The sequence below is a fragment of the Amphiura filiformis genome, chromosome 10, assembly GCF_039555335.1.
Source record: "Amphiura filiformis chromosome 10, Afil_fr2py, whole genome shotgun sequence".
NCBI classification, from domain to species: domain Eukaryota; kingdom Metazoa; phylum Echinodermata; class Ophiuroidea; order Amphilepidida; family Amphiuridae; genus Amphiura; species Amphiura filiformis.
In genome coordinates, this window is record NC_092637.1 from 49,299,537 (window position 1) to 49,315,931 (window position 16,395).

At 35.1% G+C, this 16,395-nt stretch overlaps 1 protein-coding gene across 1 annotated transcript; it reads left to right on the forward strand.

Annotated features, from left to right (window-relative positions):
- The first annotated feature begins 1,320 nt into the window (after positions 1-1,320).
- On the forward strand, positions 1,321-12,931 carry LOC140162993 (myosin regulatory light chain 12A-like). The gene is made up of 6 exons (XM_072186325.1): positions 1,321-1,455; positions 4,733-4,846; positions 5,852-5,927; positions 8,388-8,489; positions 9,643-9,721; positions 12,411-12,931. Exons 1-6 carry the CDS (start codon positions 1,453-1,455, stop codon positions 12,574-12,576), a joined length of 540 nt encoding a protein of 179 aa, XP_072042426.1. The 5' UTR covers positions 1,321-1,452; the 3' UTR covers positions 12,577-12,931.
- The last annotated feature ends 3,464 nt before the right edge of the window (positions 12,932-16,395 follow it).

The following is a 16,395-nucleotide window of genomic DNA, read 5'->3' on the forward strand; positions in this document are numbered from 1 at the left end:
CTGAGAGTCTAATTTCAAAGTTCACACGTTACACATACACCATTATAGCCTACATAGTACACCCCTAGTTCAAAAGTTTTTCTGCCTGTGAGTAAATTTTCAACTTCTTTCACTTGTGCTAAAAGAGCATTCACGGTCTGGTGCTTTATATTATTAATAATTATACAGAGAACATTAGTGCTTTATTTCAAACCAATTACTGCAATTTTAAATTTGTCTTTAACAGACGAAATTTTGTTTGGTATCAAGCTATTAATATTAAAGTGAATTATTGTTTTATTTTCAAACCAATTTACTTCATTTTACCACTACGTTTACAATAATTGTATCACTATTTGGACTTTGCATTTTCTGCGATCTGGATTTTGAATGTTCTTTTTTTACTTAAACTTTGTTTATTTACAATATTGTATTGCTAAATTTTATTTTAATTCATTGTTTACCATGAGGGCCTGGAATTTGAAATGTATCACTAATAAATGTATTGTTTAACATGTAAATATATTTTTAATTTATTATTAACATGTACTTTGCATTTCATATTTTACTCATGTCAATGTAAAAAGAAAAACGATCATGGTTTTAATGTCTTTTTACTTATAGGCCTACCTTTTGTTTTTATTTACTAATGTTATCATTAAATTAAATTTAAATCTAATTTTGTTGTTTAACATGTACTTTGCATTAACTCAAGTTAATGAAAAATTCCCGGGGAAAAATTATGGGTTTCAAATTTTAATTACACTTTTTATTTAAATATAAGCTTTAGTGCTTTGCATTTCTTGCGTTACTCATGGGTTTTTTTGTTTTACGAATGAAGATATTTTGGTTTTGAAAATTTGAATGATTTCCTTTATTGTTCGTGCTGCTAAAATATTTTAACTGCCAACTGAAGTGGCAAGGAATTAATCTATAGCAATATCTTAATCTATGTTTCTTGTCACATTGGAAATAAATGAGCCTGCCATATTTTCATGTTTATTGTTAATTTGATACCAGCAGCAATGGCGCTGTTCGGTCACACCCGCAGCGGTCAACTTTCCGTGACACCCAGCACGTGCCCTTATAAGGTATAGCGATGCATTATAGGTTTCAGGCCTCTACATTTTTAAGTAGGTAAAATATAAAATTGTCTTGTTATAATCTCAAATTATTCAACTTTTATTCAAAACATAAATTTAAAATGCTCTGATACCTACAATATTTAAATATTGTAATTTTAAAATAATTATGAAATTAAATTAGTTGCAAAATCACATTGTATAAGGATGATTTGAATATGCAGATTTACCTATGATAATAGTTGACGAGTCTAATAAACTTCGTACCGTTATGGGTTGTGACGAAAACCATCTCTGTTTCCTAAGCATCCTTTCGCTGTCGTAAGAGATCCTCAGAGCAAGGGCTATTTCTGTTCTCTGTGAAAAATACTTGGAATAAAACAGACTCAAAATGGTAAGTTTTATTTCTATTATTACTTTCATTCGGTGCGTTTAATATTCTAAATTGTAACGATGTTTTTGTTTGTGTAAAATTGAAAGTATATTTATGCAACAAAATAATGTGAATATCTTTGCAGTGTAACTTGTCAATTTCCTGATCTGCGATGGAATATCAATATATCTATTTCTCTTTTATCTAATAATCTAATAATTTGTAAGTCTCAAATCATATATTTCATTTAATGCTTTGTATTCGCACTTGAACGCATAATAATATATTATTATACTTTTTCGAACTATATATATACCGCGTGTGTTCAAACAAACTTCGGTTCAATCTAAACTTATTTTGTGGGCGCCATGTTTGTGTGACGTAGAATTCATGGCATTCCTGCGAGAGCAATGTCCAGGGGTGCACAAGCTGAAAGTGACATTAGAAATCAAACATCTACATGCTTAGTGTATGTTAAAAGTACAATATTAATTACAAATACAATTATCGCATTTTTTCACAATTTCTTTGCAATCCTGAGGCTTTGAGCTTACTAATCAAATTAAGCTTTGAAAAATTAAATTTGAAAAGCAGTTTGGGCGTGTAGCAAAAATAAATCGCGCCACTGACATTTATATTATGTAATATTGCATTTCCTCTAAGTATGATTATACTATACAATTTCTTAACTGACGAATATGATAATGAAACTGTCAAATACACATGTTATAGCGTATTAATTAACTACATGCATTATAAAAATGCTATTTTTTGTGGTGTGGTATTGAACGTTAAATGTTTCTTTGCCTATCGCTTAAATTTGTAATAGAATTAACTCTACCATGCCTACAGGTGAAGCATAAACCTAAACTTTAGCTCCTTCCCCGTCTTGTCGCACGGGCTTGTCGCTCTCTTTTTTCCTCTCATTCTCTCTCTCTCTCTCTCTCCCTCTCTTTCTGAAATTCTCCGAAATACAGTGTCGTGAAACATTCAAATTAAGCGTATCAAAAAGGGATGTAAGTTGACATTCACGGTGAATACCACATCGGTCCAATAGCCGCGAGGTGTGTGTTTCTAATTAAGGCCATGCTGAACTTCAACTTGTAATCTGACACCGCCATAATGAACTTCACTGACAGAAGTTCGTGAGATGTTCAAGGAAGCATATTCATTTTTGTCCAATTATTGAATTTAGTAAATTTTATACATAGAATACTGATGAGTTATATTCGCTTTGTTTAGTGAAATAATATAATATGATTTTGATCATTCAAATGCCTGCAATAATTATGGTGAGCCGAAAAATGACATATATCAGCGGGTTATTATTACTTTTGTTTAGTAGACTAGCAATTTTGGTCAAATGGGGAGGGAGATTTCACATATGGAACATATAATTTTAAAAAGATCACATGAATTCACACATTGATGTGTTAAAAAATGTTGTGTTATCAATATTTTGTTAGTTCTATTATTAATAAAAGTAAAATAACGAATGTCATCATAAACGACTTTTAACTGCAAATATACACCGAGAGGTATACGTCAAGCAAAGTAATACTGATTTGCAAATCATATTCATATCATATTTTTAATCATGTGGCAAACTGATCTACAATTTATAATGTCAAATTGATAAACTGGGCACAAAAATGAAATAAATTAAAGTTGAGAAAAGTACAGAGAAGTTTATGTAAACAAAACACACTTTTGCAATAAACTTTGTCTGAAGAAAATGTCACGTCTGATTGTTGGAATCCAGGCCAGTTAGTCATTATTTTTTTTAATAAATTTGCCCTTTCAAATCCTTGTAACTTTACTTGTAGCATGCAGCCCCAAAGAGGTGTCAAAATGCGCTGAATAAGATATTGCGTCTAATCTAAAAAAAATGGGGTTTTTTCCAGTGTAAACATGGTAAATATAATTTTTGTGCGCAGTTTATGAAATTTGTTTAACCTAATTATTTATACATAATTATATGGATATGGATCAAATTAAAGAAGCGGAAGTTCATCATGAAACTAATGACCAGGATGACTATAAATTAATCCACAATCTAAAATGCATCTTCAAGAAGTCAAATACTATATCAAGACCATATCTAAGCGGGGTCGTGGTAAATTAACTCGAAGCTCTCTCAGCCGAAGAGATGACGGGATGTTTAGCATTCCACAGAGTCGGAATATGAGAGATCTGGAGACTCCTGCTCGGGTCGAGCTGTATCAAATATCCAGACTTAAAGTTTAAAGTAATGATAATCATGACTGGGACACCTATACTATACATGTACAGCTTTGCAATAACTATTAATTATATGGAAAAAAATCAAATAAAATGATGTAAAAATTTAATAAAATACAAGTAAAACTATAATAAAATACGGTTAAATAGGCATTTCGTGAACCACGCCTCATCCCCCACTTTTCTCAAAAAGAGTTGAGATTTTTATACCACTGGAAACCTCTGGCTACATAATGTTTATGTACAAAAAAATTCTTGCAGATTAATTCGTTTAGCAAAGATATCGTCAGTGGCCTATGGAGCAGTGTAATACACATAATCATGCATAACTTGCAAACACAATATCAGAATCAACTGAAATTTTGGGAATAAACCTTTTTCGTAGAAATCTACTGACAAATGCCATAAAAAGAGGATGCTAGGATCACGAAATACCTCCTTTAAGTACAATTTAAATGATTAATGTAGGCCTAATGATAAAAAACAAACAAAGACAAAGTTTTAATTTTTCTTAAAGCCTCATTCCGCATTATGTTTTTGAAGTCAGAAGTGATATGAGACAAAGTATTAATTTTGTTTGGCCTTAGTACGCACGACGTACAAAAGCACACGTTTGTGGAAAGACAAGGAATTAAGGAATCTAAATTTTTATAAGCACAAAAATCACACAAAAAAACCAAACATATTTTTGCCTCATTTTTTATGACAACATTAAAAAAGAAATTCTATAGGCCTAGTTCAAAATTTGGATTTTCATGTTTGTTTAATCTTGAGACTCGTTTTTTTTTAAATTTTAAAATTTTTAAATATTAAAGGCAACAAAATGAACTTAAAAAAACCGAAGAAATAAAATAAGTGAATTGAGCTTGAGAAGGGTCCACACTCCACGGACACTTTCATTTCTTAAGGGGTGTGTGTGTGGGGGGGGGTCCAAGTGGAGAAATTGGCCCCTAAATGCAGATTAGTGCCAACCCTGCCCCTCAAAAACGGATAAACGTTATTGACACATAATTTGTTCATTGTTATATAAACATAATTATTTTTTGATCTCTTTCAGGCCAGCAAGAAAGCAAAGAAGGGAGGAAAGGGAGCAGGTAAGAAGAGGGCACAGCGTGCTACCTCCAACGTCTTCGCTATGTTCGACCAGGCACAAATCCAGGAATTCAAAGAAGTGAGTTTCCTCCCTCTTCAGAAAATTGCATTTCACTATTTGCTATATAGCGTTTACACTTCGGATACATATCAGGGACGACTTCAAAACTCATCCGCTGTTTCTGTCGGGTTGGAGCCTGTTTCAATTGTTCTAAACAATGGAACGCGGTTCAACTGCCGGTCAACCAGAGGTCGAGTTTTGAAGCCACTCCTTTCCTTATGTTGTCCTAACTGATTTCTCGGAAGTCCTATATCTACCATTCCTAGTAAAAATGTAGTGTGTGCTTTGCTAATTACTGTCGGAAACTGCTATTAAACTCTCTCTAGGCATAGGCCCTATCCACAAATCTTATCAATTGATAAACTTAGATAAAATAATTTAGATTTTTGAAATTTGCGATATAATAGGCTTACACATTTTATGGCAAATGATTAAAAATTAATATTTTTGAAATTTAACACTCCTCGAACTAAATTGTATAGATCTAATGATAGGCCTATGTACTTATAGTGTATACATGTAGCTGGGATGAAAACCCGTCCATCATATGAAAATTTGGACCTTTCGTACTGAAGATATAGATTTGTCTTCCCAAAACACCAAACAAAATATTTTGGGGGAAAATATATTATCTTTGATATGAAAGATCAAAATTTTCAATTGATGGTCGGCTTTTCATCCCAGCTAGGCCTACATACACTTTAAGCACATATAATTCGATTTTTAAATTTTATTTCGAGTACTGCTAAATATCAAAAAGATCAATTTTTAATCATTTGCCATAAAATTTGTATTATATCGCGAATTTCAAACAAATCAAAATTATTTGATATCAGAAGGACATTCCTCGTATTCAGAATGCAATTCGATATGTCTGATGTGCTGTCAGGTCCCACAAAATACTGTGCAAACGTTGCTATCGGATTCCTTAAATAAACTATAGAAATATTTGTGCACATCCCCTAAAGTGTCTTTAATTTATTACGCATCTAAAATGTGTTTGAATTATGCTTTTGTTGATAGGCTTTCACACTGATTGATCAGAACAGAGATGGTTTCATCGACAAGGAGGATCTCCACGACATGTTGGCCTCCATGGGTAAGTGCCTGCGGCTTGTCAACAAATCTTGCCCCCACCCCCTCAACTTTACCCTCCCCCATAGCTCATAATAATAAAAATTTGGCGATTTTGCCCCCACCCGAAAAAAAATCCTGGTGCCGCCACTGTTAATACATTCGGAAGCCACAATGTTGAGCTGCTAAAGTTGCCGACCCGACAGGCTAGTACCGATAAATGTTAAGCTACAGCGCTGCCCGCCCCCTCCACACACACAATGGCGTAGCCAGATTTTGGAACCGAGGGGCACAACTTGTAAATGTACCGACGGAAATATTTTTTACCGACGGAAGTTGTGATTTGTTGACCCAATTTTTTTTTGCATGGTTTGAAAAAGTGAAGAGCAAAAAAAAAAAAGAAAAAGAAAAAAGGATAATAGGCGCTACTAACATAAAAACACATAATTTTGTATGTATAATTCACAATTTTTCAACATTTTTTTACAATTCTACCCTTTTTTCTGTCACCCTGGGTGAAAAATCGCCACTGCACACACACCCCGCACCTCTCAAATCTCATTTATGATGATTAGAGAATAAAACGAGTGCTTAAAGCCAGAACCATCTTTATGTCCAAAATTACATGTTACTCATTTCGGCAACAAATGGACGGTTAATTAAACTAACTGTTTAACGCGGCTGTGTACTCTAGCCATTGTTTCTTTCTCAAAATTGAGTTTTTATGATATGTTTGTACCTTGTTATGTTTTTATAAATACAAGGAATGAAAATCCAGATTTGTAAACTCCAACTGCAATATTTTAAGGATTTTATTTCACTATTCCACTCGTGTTTGAAATTGAAAAGGAAAGAAAATCTTTGTTGTACCAGCAAGGTACACGCGCGCAACAACTCATCGCGTTGCGTATCGCGCAATTTGTTAACGCACAAATACGCGACGCATACGCGACGCTTATCTGCATGCGCGGCGCATCTTATGGAAACACCACGGAAGCACTGATTTCACAAAAACCTAGTGGTCAAATGGCTCCGTTTTAGCTGATAAAATGTGGGTTTTTTCAAGTTCTTTCCCCGATTTAAATATCAAGTTATGAATGGATTTCGCTCAAACTTCTCAAGGGGCTGTGGATTTACCCGATGTTCACGTAATATAAGTTACAAAAACGAAAACTGTCGCATTCTCCTGTGAGATTCGATGAAAGTGCAAAATGTGACCACTTTAAACTTCAACGGCCATTATTTCAATGTTCATTTTCTCGGTAAAATGACGATTTAGGTACACGATAACTCAATAAATACAGCATCTATAGGTAAGCAAATATGATCATCGTAAAAAGCATGATCGACTCAAGAAAGGGTTTTCTCATTTTTTTATATTTTGGTCTATTTCCGATTTTGGGCATCATTTTGTGCAAATAGGCGTTTTTGAATTTTAAAAAGTTCATTTTGATGCCTTATATGGTCAATATCTCAAAAAATAAGGCCAATATCAAAAAAAAAAAACCGTTTTTGGAATGGAGCCTCAAGATTGAGCTAAAAACAAAATAAAATATTTTGGAAAGAGTGTTTTTTGTTATGATGTACCTAACAAATATTGCCAAAAACTCACCTTTTGTGATTTTCTTCAAAATTGTTGTTTTTACCCCAAATCTGTATTTATATTAAGATTTATTGATGTCTTGCCTTCATAAAAATGTATACTTTTATATGTTTTGCGCGAATAATTACAAAGTTATTGCACTTTTACTACATGCATGTCTGAGAGTACACAGCCACCTTAAGTGACCATGCATATATACACCCCAAAGACACCTGCATTAATTGAGGGCAGAATTAACCGTCCATTTGATACCTAAATGAGTAACATGTAGTTTTGGACAATCTGTGAGCTCCTTGCACAGATAGTAATACCCAAAGAGTAAGTGAAATAGTATAGAATAAGCCCCGTTTCTTAAAGAAAGTGCGTGAAAAGCAGACAGCAGCACCGGTGTGTAAATTATCATCTGTTCAACGATTCTCACAGATTTCATTTGCTGGGTGCCAATTATTGGACTGCGAATGTGGTCCAGGCAGCTGTTCCATATCATCAGTGCATTTTGCTGTTGTGTCAGTTGGACAACTGCTTGGTTAGGCCTACTGACATGTGTTTAGAGTAGAGTATTGAGGCAATCCTGTGTGTAAATTTGGTAAATTTTGATGAACAGAGAATTTTAAGATTTGACCTTGTACGATCCAAAACAAAGAGTGTTCAGGTTTATCCGCTTATCAATGCCATATTTCATTCATTTATCATCATGATAAATTATCATCATATCACGAGTACATTATTATTTTAAAATACAATATAGTAAAAGAATGTTTACAAAATTGAATTACTAATTAATACAATGTAGGTGTATTGTATGTTATCGTTGTTATCTTTTGTTTAAGATATCTCTGCTAATAATTAAAGAAAGTTTTCCTCTTTAAATGTGTTCTATAGGTAAGAACCCAACAGGCGAAGAATTGGATGTCATGGTCGCGGAGGCGCCCGGTCCCATTAACTTCACTATGTTCCTAACCTTATTTGGTGAAAAGTTAAACGGTAAGCTAAAAACGACATTATTCAAATAAAGAAGAATAAAAGATAGACCGTAGCTAAAACCATAAAAATATTATACCGAATGTTAATGAAATACCCCCTACATAACATGAGCTAGACTTTTATTTGTTGTTTTATATATTGTTTTTGCACGTGGCACCGCAACCAGGAAAGTTGACGCTATAGAGTACCGAAGTGATGACGTCGCAGAAAACTTTTTTTGCATGTCAGCGTTTTCATGACCATGTATCGGTAGAGCATGATGAAAAACATCCACAGTCCAAATTTGGTGGGAATCGGATCATGAAGGCCCGAGATATATGGCCGCATGAATACCTAATTAGCCCCATTGAAATCAGTGTAAATTAGCCTGGTTCCCAACATTTATGAACCAGGCCAATTTACACTGATTTCGATGGGGGCTAATTAGGTATTCATGCGACCATATCTCGGGCCCTCGTGATCCGATTCCCACCAAATTTGGACTGTGGATGTTTTTCATCATGTTCTACTCAAATATGGTCATGAAAATGCTGAAATGCAAAAAAGACAATTTTATGAGGTCACACTTCTGTACTCTATTGCAATTAATTATATTACCCTAGTAGCCGGGGTCGTGTCGTTATTCTGAAGCACCGTTATTCCGAAAGGCCGTTATTCCGAAGGTTCGTAATTCCGGCGGGTAAATACTCCGAAGGTTCGTTGTTTTCGCAGGGTCATACTGCGAATTTCGGATTAACGGTCCTCTAGAGTAACGATCCTTACCGCAAACCCTTCAGAATAACGAACCTTACAGAATACGCCTATTGACCCTTAGGAATAACAAAACTTCGGAGTGGCACCTCTGGGTGCGTTAACGGTATTATTTATCAACATTCTGTATGAGCTACGGTCTACCATTTGAATATTAAACAATGTAAAGTTTGTCAGTAATCTCAAGATCTTTCAGATTGCCATTGTAAAGTGAATCGCATCAATGATGCACTTTAATTCTTAACCTGTACTTTACTGCATTTTACGTGGGAGGGGAGACTTATTTATGATACTTCTGGCAAGAGCATCTTAAGAGCATAATTTATAATCATATTTGATTGTTCTAATTTAAAATCCTAATGATCGTTAGCATTTCATTCATTACATTTCTATTATTTTGCAGGTACGGATCCGGAGGATACTATATTAAACGCGTTTAAGTTATTTGACGAAGAAAACACGGGGAAGATAGGAGAAGACTAGTAAGTTTTTTTATTATTATTTGAATTGATTTGTTCGGGGTTTGACAACCCTGGATAAGCCTCTATTGAAGGTTATTTCCATTGGGGTCCATTTGAACACAGGGACGGGTTGGGAACAGTCAAGGGTTAACAGCCTACTCTTTTCGAAACTGACTGCGAGATACTTGTAAAGGTATGGCTCTCTGTACACGGGACGGACGGCTTATTACGTCCCCTCCGAAGGACGGAGTACTTTCATGATTCGTTTATCCAATTCTAAATGAAAATGAACCATGAGGGAGCAGAGTCTGAATTTAATCTACAAAGGTTTGCAGTTAATTCAGACTTTATTCCCCGAGTCAATATTACAGCAAATCTCCAGCGCCTGGAATTGAACCCGGGACCTTATGCACTAAAGGCAAGTAGGGCCCTACCCTAACCATGAGGCCACGCTTTCCCTCCTTATAAATTTATCGTCTATTTTCAATGCCAAACTAACAGATTCAATTGTATGTTTACAAATAATTAAGAGAAGTGATAAGAAAATCCAAATCGTCACTGGGCGGGGAAACCCTAGCATGCTTGTTTGATGGTATGTATAGAACTGTGTTCATTTTTAAGCAACGTTGAACACTGATGGCGCTACTGATGATTGTTTGCATCTGTATAAGGGGTAGACACTTGTATAATGGCATTAAACATGTTAAAACATCATAAAAATGACACTGGTAAATAATTTTCTCAAGACAGATCCAAGTAAGTAAAATTAGGTACTCACTAGAAATATTTCGATTCCTGTCAGGAATCATGTTCACTCTGGTTGTGGTGAGTGGTAGTGTTTCTAGATCTTATCGGCAATCTTTGTGACTGGTCTTGATGACGTCACATGGGTTGCTTGCCGATTGATGATCTGATCGTAGATCCGATCAAGTCTGTACGCCCCCTCGTCCTTGTTCATGGTGGTGTTGCCTCTGCTTCGAATCCAAAATCCAATGTTTAGAATCCATAAAAATGAGTAACGCATATAGCAAAGAAATTTTCAAACAGCTACATTTATCATGAAATGAAAGCAATAACTTATATTATTGGGCTAAATTATATTAAAATATATGTAAATAGCGCCCTCAATTTGCACACAAATACAGTTTATAGAATAAAAATTACCACAAAAGGCAGAAAGAGGTTAATAATTTTAAGAAAAGAAAAGCTAAGTCAAAAATAGATTTAAAAAAAAATATGTGTGTATATTAGTGTGATAGTTGTTGGTATTTTAAAGGTCAAGAATTAAAAAATATGTTATGTTTTATTAGAAACATTAATAAATGATCACATCAAACAACCGCCTATGTTATTTTCAAAAGTCAAATGCAAAACTTCAATTATGCCCTAATATCAAAACTTCATTATGTGCAATTTTGGTCAAATTCTATTTTTGTGTGCCAACTTGCAGAAAATGTCCCTATGTACACACCAATTGATACTTCCCAAATTAACTGTAAATAACAAAATAACAAACCTCATTTTCTATATAAATCCTGGCAATTTTAAACAGTTTTGTGTGCCTCACACAAAACGACAAAATCGTTTCATATGAGGTTTGGTCATTTGGGCCCAGTTTTTACAAAATCAGGTTTTGCATTTAAACTTTGAAATAGATTTCCCTGCCCAGACAAATATTGAAATTCAAGGACGTCCTCAGAAACTTACAACTCCCGAGGGCTACTCCCGAGGACAACTCCCGAGGACAACTCCGAGGGCTACAATGTGAGGGCACGGTGGCGCAGCGGTACGGGCTCTACCTCGCAATCGGAGGGTTGCGAGTTCGAACTCCGGCGGTGCCATCGTGTTGTGCACTTGGGCAAGTTGCTTTACCTCAATTGCCTCTCTCTACCCAGGGGTGAAATGGGGAGCTGTTAGGAATAATGTCCATTGAGCGCCGCCCAAAGGTATGAGCATGCCTTGGGCATTGTATGGCAGCTGACATATTCTAATGGCAGCGGAATAAATGTAAAGCGCTTTGATACATGTGAAAGGCGCTATATAAATGTCAACATTTATTTAGCCAAATAGACAAATTTTCATATGTTCGGCATACAACAAGGGGTTCGAGTTATATGGTATATGTGTGGGGGACACCTCGGACATGCCTCGCGACAGCCTCACAACGGCCCCGCTTCACCCAAACATAAAAGTCGCAAGCCCGGAAGAGCTGTGGCCGCTGGCACCCATAATAAAGACTAATGGAGTTCCAATGTAGAAGAACCCCGCAGGGCATGAAAGCCAGAGTAAATATAACAATCAGTGACACCACAAATGGTAAATAATGAACGTATCCTCAAAAAGCAATTAATATCCACCATTCTTGCCCCGGAGTGTGGAGCGAGGCTGTAGAGGGGCAGCAGTAAGGCATAGCAACTCTGTCATATTTTTGGCATAAAACCCCGGTTCTCAAATCCCAGATGTCCGTTTCAACTCAAATCAAGCAAAATTCTTAATGCAAAATCATGCTATCCCATATTGAGCTATTCAAGTTAAAATAAATGCTCATCTGTTACAAAGGATGAGCACTGGATCTTTTTTTCTGGAATAGCTTATTATAATATGTTTTTCCAAACTGTCGAATCTGCGTTTATCGAAAATGTCAAGATTGAAATCCTGATTTGTAAAGTGAGACCACATTTTAATTTGTGTATTTCTTTTATTCTTACAGTCTAACAACTATGTTATCAACAATGGGTGATCGACTCAACAAAGAAGAAGTCGACCTAATGTACCAGGGCGCCCCCCTCGACGATGAAGGTTGGCTAGATTACCCAGCATTCGTCAGGCAAATCAAGCACGGTACCAAGGACGAGGAGCTGGTCAAATCAAGCTAAACTGTCCAATACATATAATCAAGCTAAATGTATACTCCTGTCGGTAGCGATGAACTATTAGTCGCTGACCAATGAGCTGGGTTGTACTATGTGGTACATAGAAAGAACGGTCACGTTTATTGGTTCAGATTCAATCACCTGTCGCTTACCGACAGAAGTATTAATTGAGCTCTATGTAATAATCTTCAAATACTCCGGCAAATACCCTAAGAAAGTGACTTTTTCAGCGGAATGAAACCCGGTCATATCATCAAATAGATAAAAATTGGATGTGGAATACAATTTGTTCCGAAAAGAGTGTTCCGTCTGAATGTGACAACATGACCTCATATTCTATGGGGAAAGTAAGGAATGTCAACCGTATGGGGATATTGCCTTATTCCGTGTAATAAATAATGTCAGCTCTGTGCCTCATGGGGAAGAAGTTTATTCTGTACAAAAATAAATATCAGTCCTGGAGATGGGGTATTTGAAGAAAATTACCCACATTTTGAACTGTGTTTTGTATAATTGGAATGACATGACCGTTCGTCTTTGTTTATATTTCACTGAGTTTCTGCAAAGTTTAATACAACCTTGTAACAAAGATGGTAACATTTTCGGGAAAGTTTATGTTTGTTTGTGATGACTTCCCTTTGCCTTGCTTTAAGGGTGCATTTTGCACATAATTCTTCCAATTCTTGGAATTGTCCAAAACACCATTTTATAGCAAAGTCATATTATGCCGCTTCGGCGTTTGTTGTGAATAAAATGTACGGGTACGGTCTATAAACATTAGGAATGGTCATGACATTCCGAGTATTATGTTGTGTTAAAAATGTTGTAAAGATTCAAATGTTTTATATACTAAAATAATAGACATTATAATGATAATCATTTATCAAATTACGATATAAAATAAACAAGTCACTTATCATGTCATGAAGCAATTATTTTTGTCGTAAAAAAAGAACAGTAAAATATTGGTCACAGTTTTTGGTTAAAACTGAAAGTAAACATAAATTTTTAAAAACAAAATTTAAATTGAAAGTTGAATATAAATTCATTTACACAATTTAAACTTGAAAATGTAAATATCTCTTGTTGTTCGTTACATTTCATTGTAAATTTCTGAATAGCAAACTAATTTATCCTCATACTTCTCGTCTCATTTTGCTAATCCTGACTGTTTAAAGACATACAATTTTTTGCTTAATTTGTCATTTTTTCTTTCTATTGAAATTTATGTACCTTTGCAGTGACGCATAAAGTGTTATTGAAAAGTATGTTATCTTATTTGATAATAAATATATCTAGCTAAAAAGCTCATAATATTCAAAATACTGAGGCGCGGCTTATAGTCCAGGAATTACGGTAAACGCAAAGCACACGTTGCGCATGGATATCTAATTATTTATAGCACAATATATTCACAATGTTATAGCATCACTTGGAAAACATACCTTTTATGTAAACTTATGCACTATCGATAATGGTGTAGAAATTAGTTTAGAAAACAACCTTTGTATTTTTTGTAGAAACAAAATCGATATGGTTAAAAACACAAAACATGACGCACAGAAACATTTTATTTGATAATTTATTCAACAATGACTTATTTGAACCTTTGTTGGTCTCTTTGTAATTGGACGAAGTTGCAATAAACTTGTAGATTATAACATCAATCCTATGACATTGATTTATTTTGTGTGTTAATGACATTTTTTACGATCGAATTTATTATAAGGCCCATAGTACAGGTTGACTAAACCAGTTGTATCCTAAGACTTTCTGAAAATAATAATGCTAGTTGTCAACAGTTGACAACTGGGTACCGACTGAGCCAATGAGTTCTTATTAACCATAAAATGTACCATCAAAAAATTACAAAAGCATATAGACGAATCCAATTTCACGCATTCCTACACCTCAATGGCAGCCATAGCCGCGACGGGGACCCAGCTATCTCACCTAAAATACGAAATGATGCGGCCTTGAAGGGTATTTTAAACTGCATTCTATCACCCTTGTTACACTTGGACAAAAGAATGATGAGAGTTTGCAACACAAAAGAATCTAACATCGAATTTTAAGCGGGTTTAATCCACCCAATTGGGCACTCACAACACCTGTTTTGTGCAAGCGGGGGACCAATAATGGCCGACCAAATCCTGACCATGATGCATGACTTGGCTCGTTGGATTCGTCTATACACGGGCAGGTATCCCACATGATGCGATTGCGTCATCATCCCGGGTCATCATGCGAACAGTCATATCACGGTTGTTTGATGGTATGTAAAACTGTCATTTTAAAGAAAAGTTGAACGATGATGGCGCTATTTATCTTAAATCTTATTTTCATCTTTACAAGGGGTAGACACTTGTATAATGGTATTAGAATATCAGAAAAAAGACTAACAAATGGGAAGGAAATTTCCAAGTAGCTTTTTTTTTATCATGAAATGTAAGGAGCAAAGCTCATAGTAATTGGCTAATTTAAATTTAAAATATATCTAAATAGCGCCCTCAATTTGCGCACAAATTTACAGTTTATATAATAAAGAAAAAAAAAAAGCAGAAAAGGGTGATAATCTATGTTAAAAATAGCTAAAAAATATGTGTGAATATTAGTGTGATTGCTGTTGGTATTGTTCAGGTCTAGAATTGAACATTATAATGTTTTGTTAGAAAAATTAATAATGATCACATGACGACGGAAAGCAATAAAAGGACGGATCTCCGATTAGCTGAGGTCGTTTGGGTGTATTATAGACAACATTCGTTGTTTTATGTCGGATGAAAAACCTTAGGGGTGGTACAATCCCAATTCGTAGTACTTATTAGCCACTGCAATAATAATGTTAATTGTTTTTAAAGTTGACGTATATATTAAGGCATATTTATTTATTCACGTATTTATGGCCAAATAAGAAATTTGCTATATCAGGAATTCAGAGTAAAATCAGTATTCGCCCTATATTGGCAAATGTTGATGGCGAGGGCATACGTGTATACGTATTAAAGGAATCTGCGTCATACTCTAGTCCTCGGAGGATGAGGTAGGTGAGGCTGTAGCTTTTTAACACAAATCATTACGGCATGCAATCTGCCATAGCCTTGATTTGATTGAAGCATTTATACTAGGAAATAATATTTATAACACAATGTACCAGGGGTCTTCTGGTACGATTGATTTTACGCATTTTAAAATTTCGAAATCCCTAAAGATTCGCTTAAAAGACTTTGTTTCATTTGTAATAAACGATATTAGCACGGGCGTTAAATGTTTACAGATAATTTTAATTTGAATTTATTGTCAAGAGACTATCTACCTAAAGTTACCCGTATTGCGCGAATGAACGTTCTCACAAACCATAAAATGGCATAATTTCAGGAGAGAAGGATGATAGGAGCCACATATTTTTCAGTTGTAACCACTTTAACTAAAAATAACCCGCAGAGGACCTGAAAGCCATATTTTAACATTTCCATAAAACTGGATTGGTATTTCTTTTCCATAAAATGTTAGATTTTACTGTCAGATATATTCATTTTTAATTTTCAGCCGAATAACCGATGTAAAACAAAGAAAATTGGAATTTACTGTCAGCGCCGATGTCGCCAATGCGTATCACTCAGCCGGTCGTACTACGGCACGGTCCTTTGATGTGTGCATGACCGTCTCGCACGCCAAGTACGTGTGAACATCGAGTACACTATGGGCGGCCATGAGGGCCAAAAGGGTCTCAAAACCACACAAGGGTCTCAAAAGTACAATAAGGTCTCAAAAACACACAAAGGTCTCAGAAATAAATACACAACAAGGTCTCAAAAGTAT

Excerpts from the sequence above, each read along its gene's own strand:
- LOC140162993 (XM_072186325.1), top strand. Across the intron at positions 5,928-8,387 it reads CGACATGTTGGCCTCCATGG|GTAAGAACCCAACAGGCGAA; the intron begins GTAAGTGCCTGC and ends TGTGTTCTATAG. Across the intron at positions 9,722-12,410 it reads GGGAAGATAGGAGAAGACTA|TCTAACAACTATGTTATCAA; the intron begins GTAAGTTTTTTT and ends TTATTCTTACAG.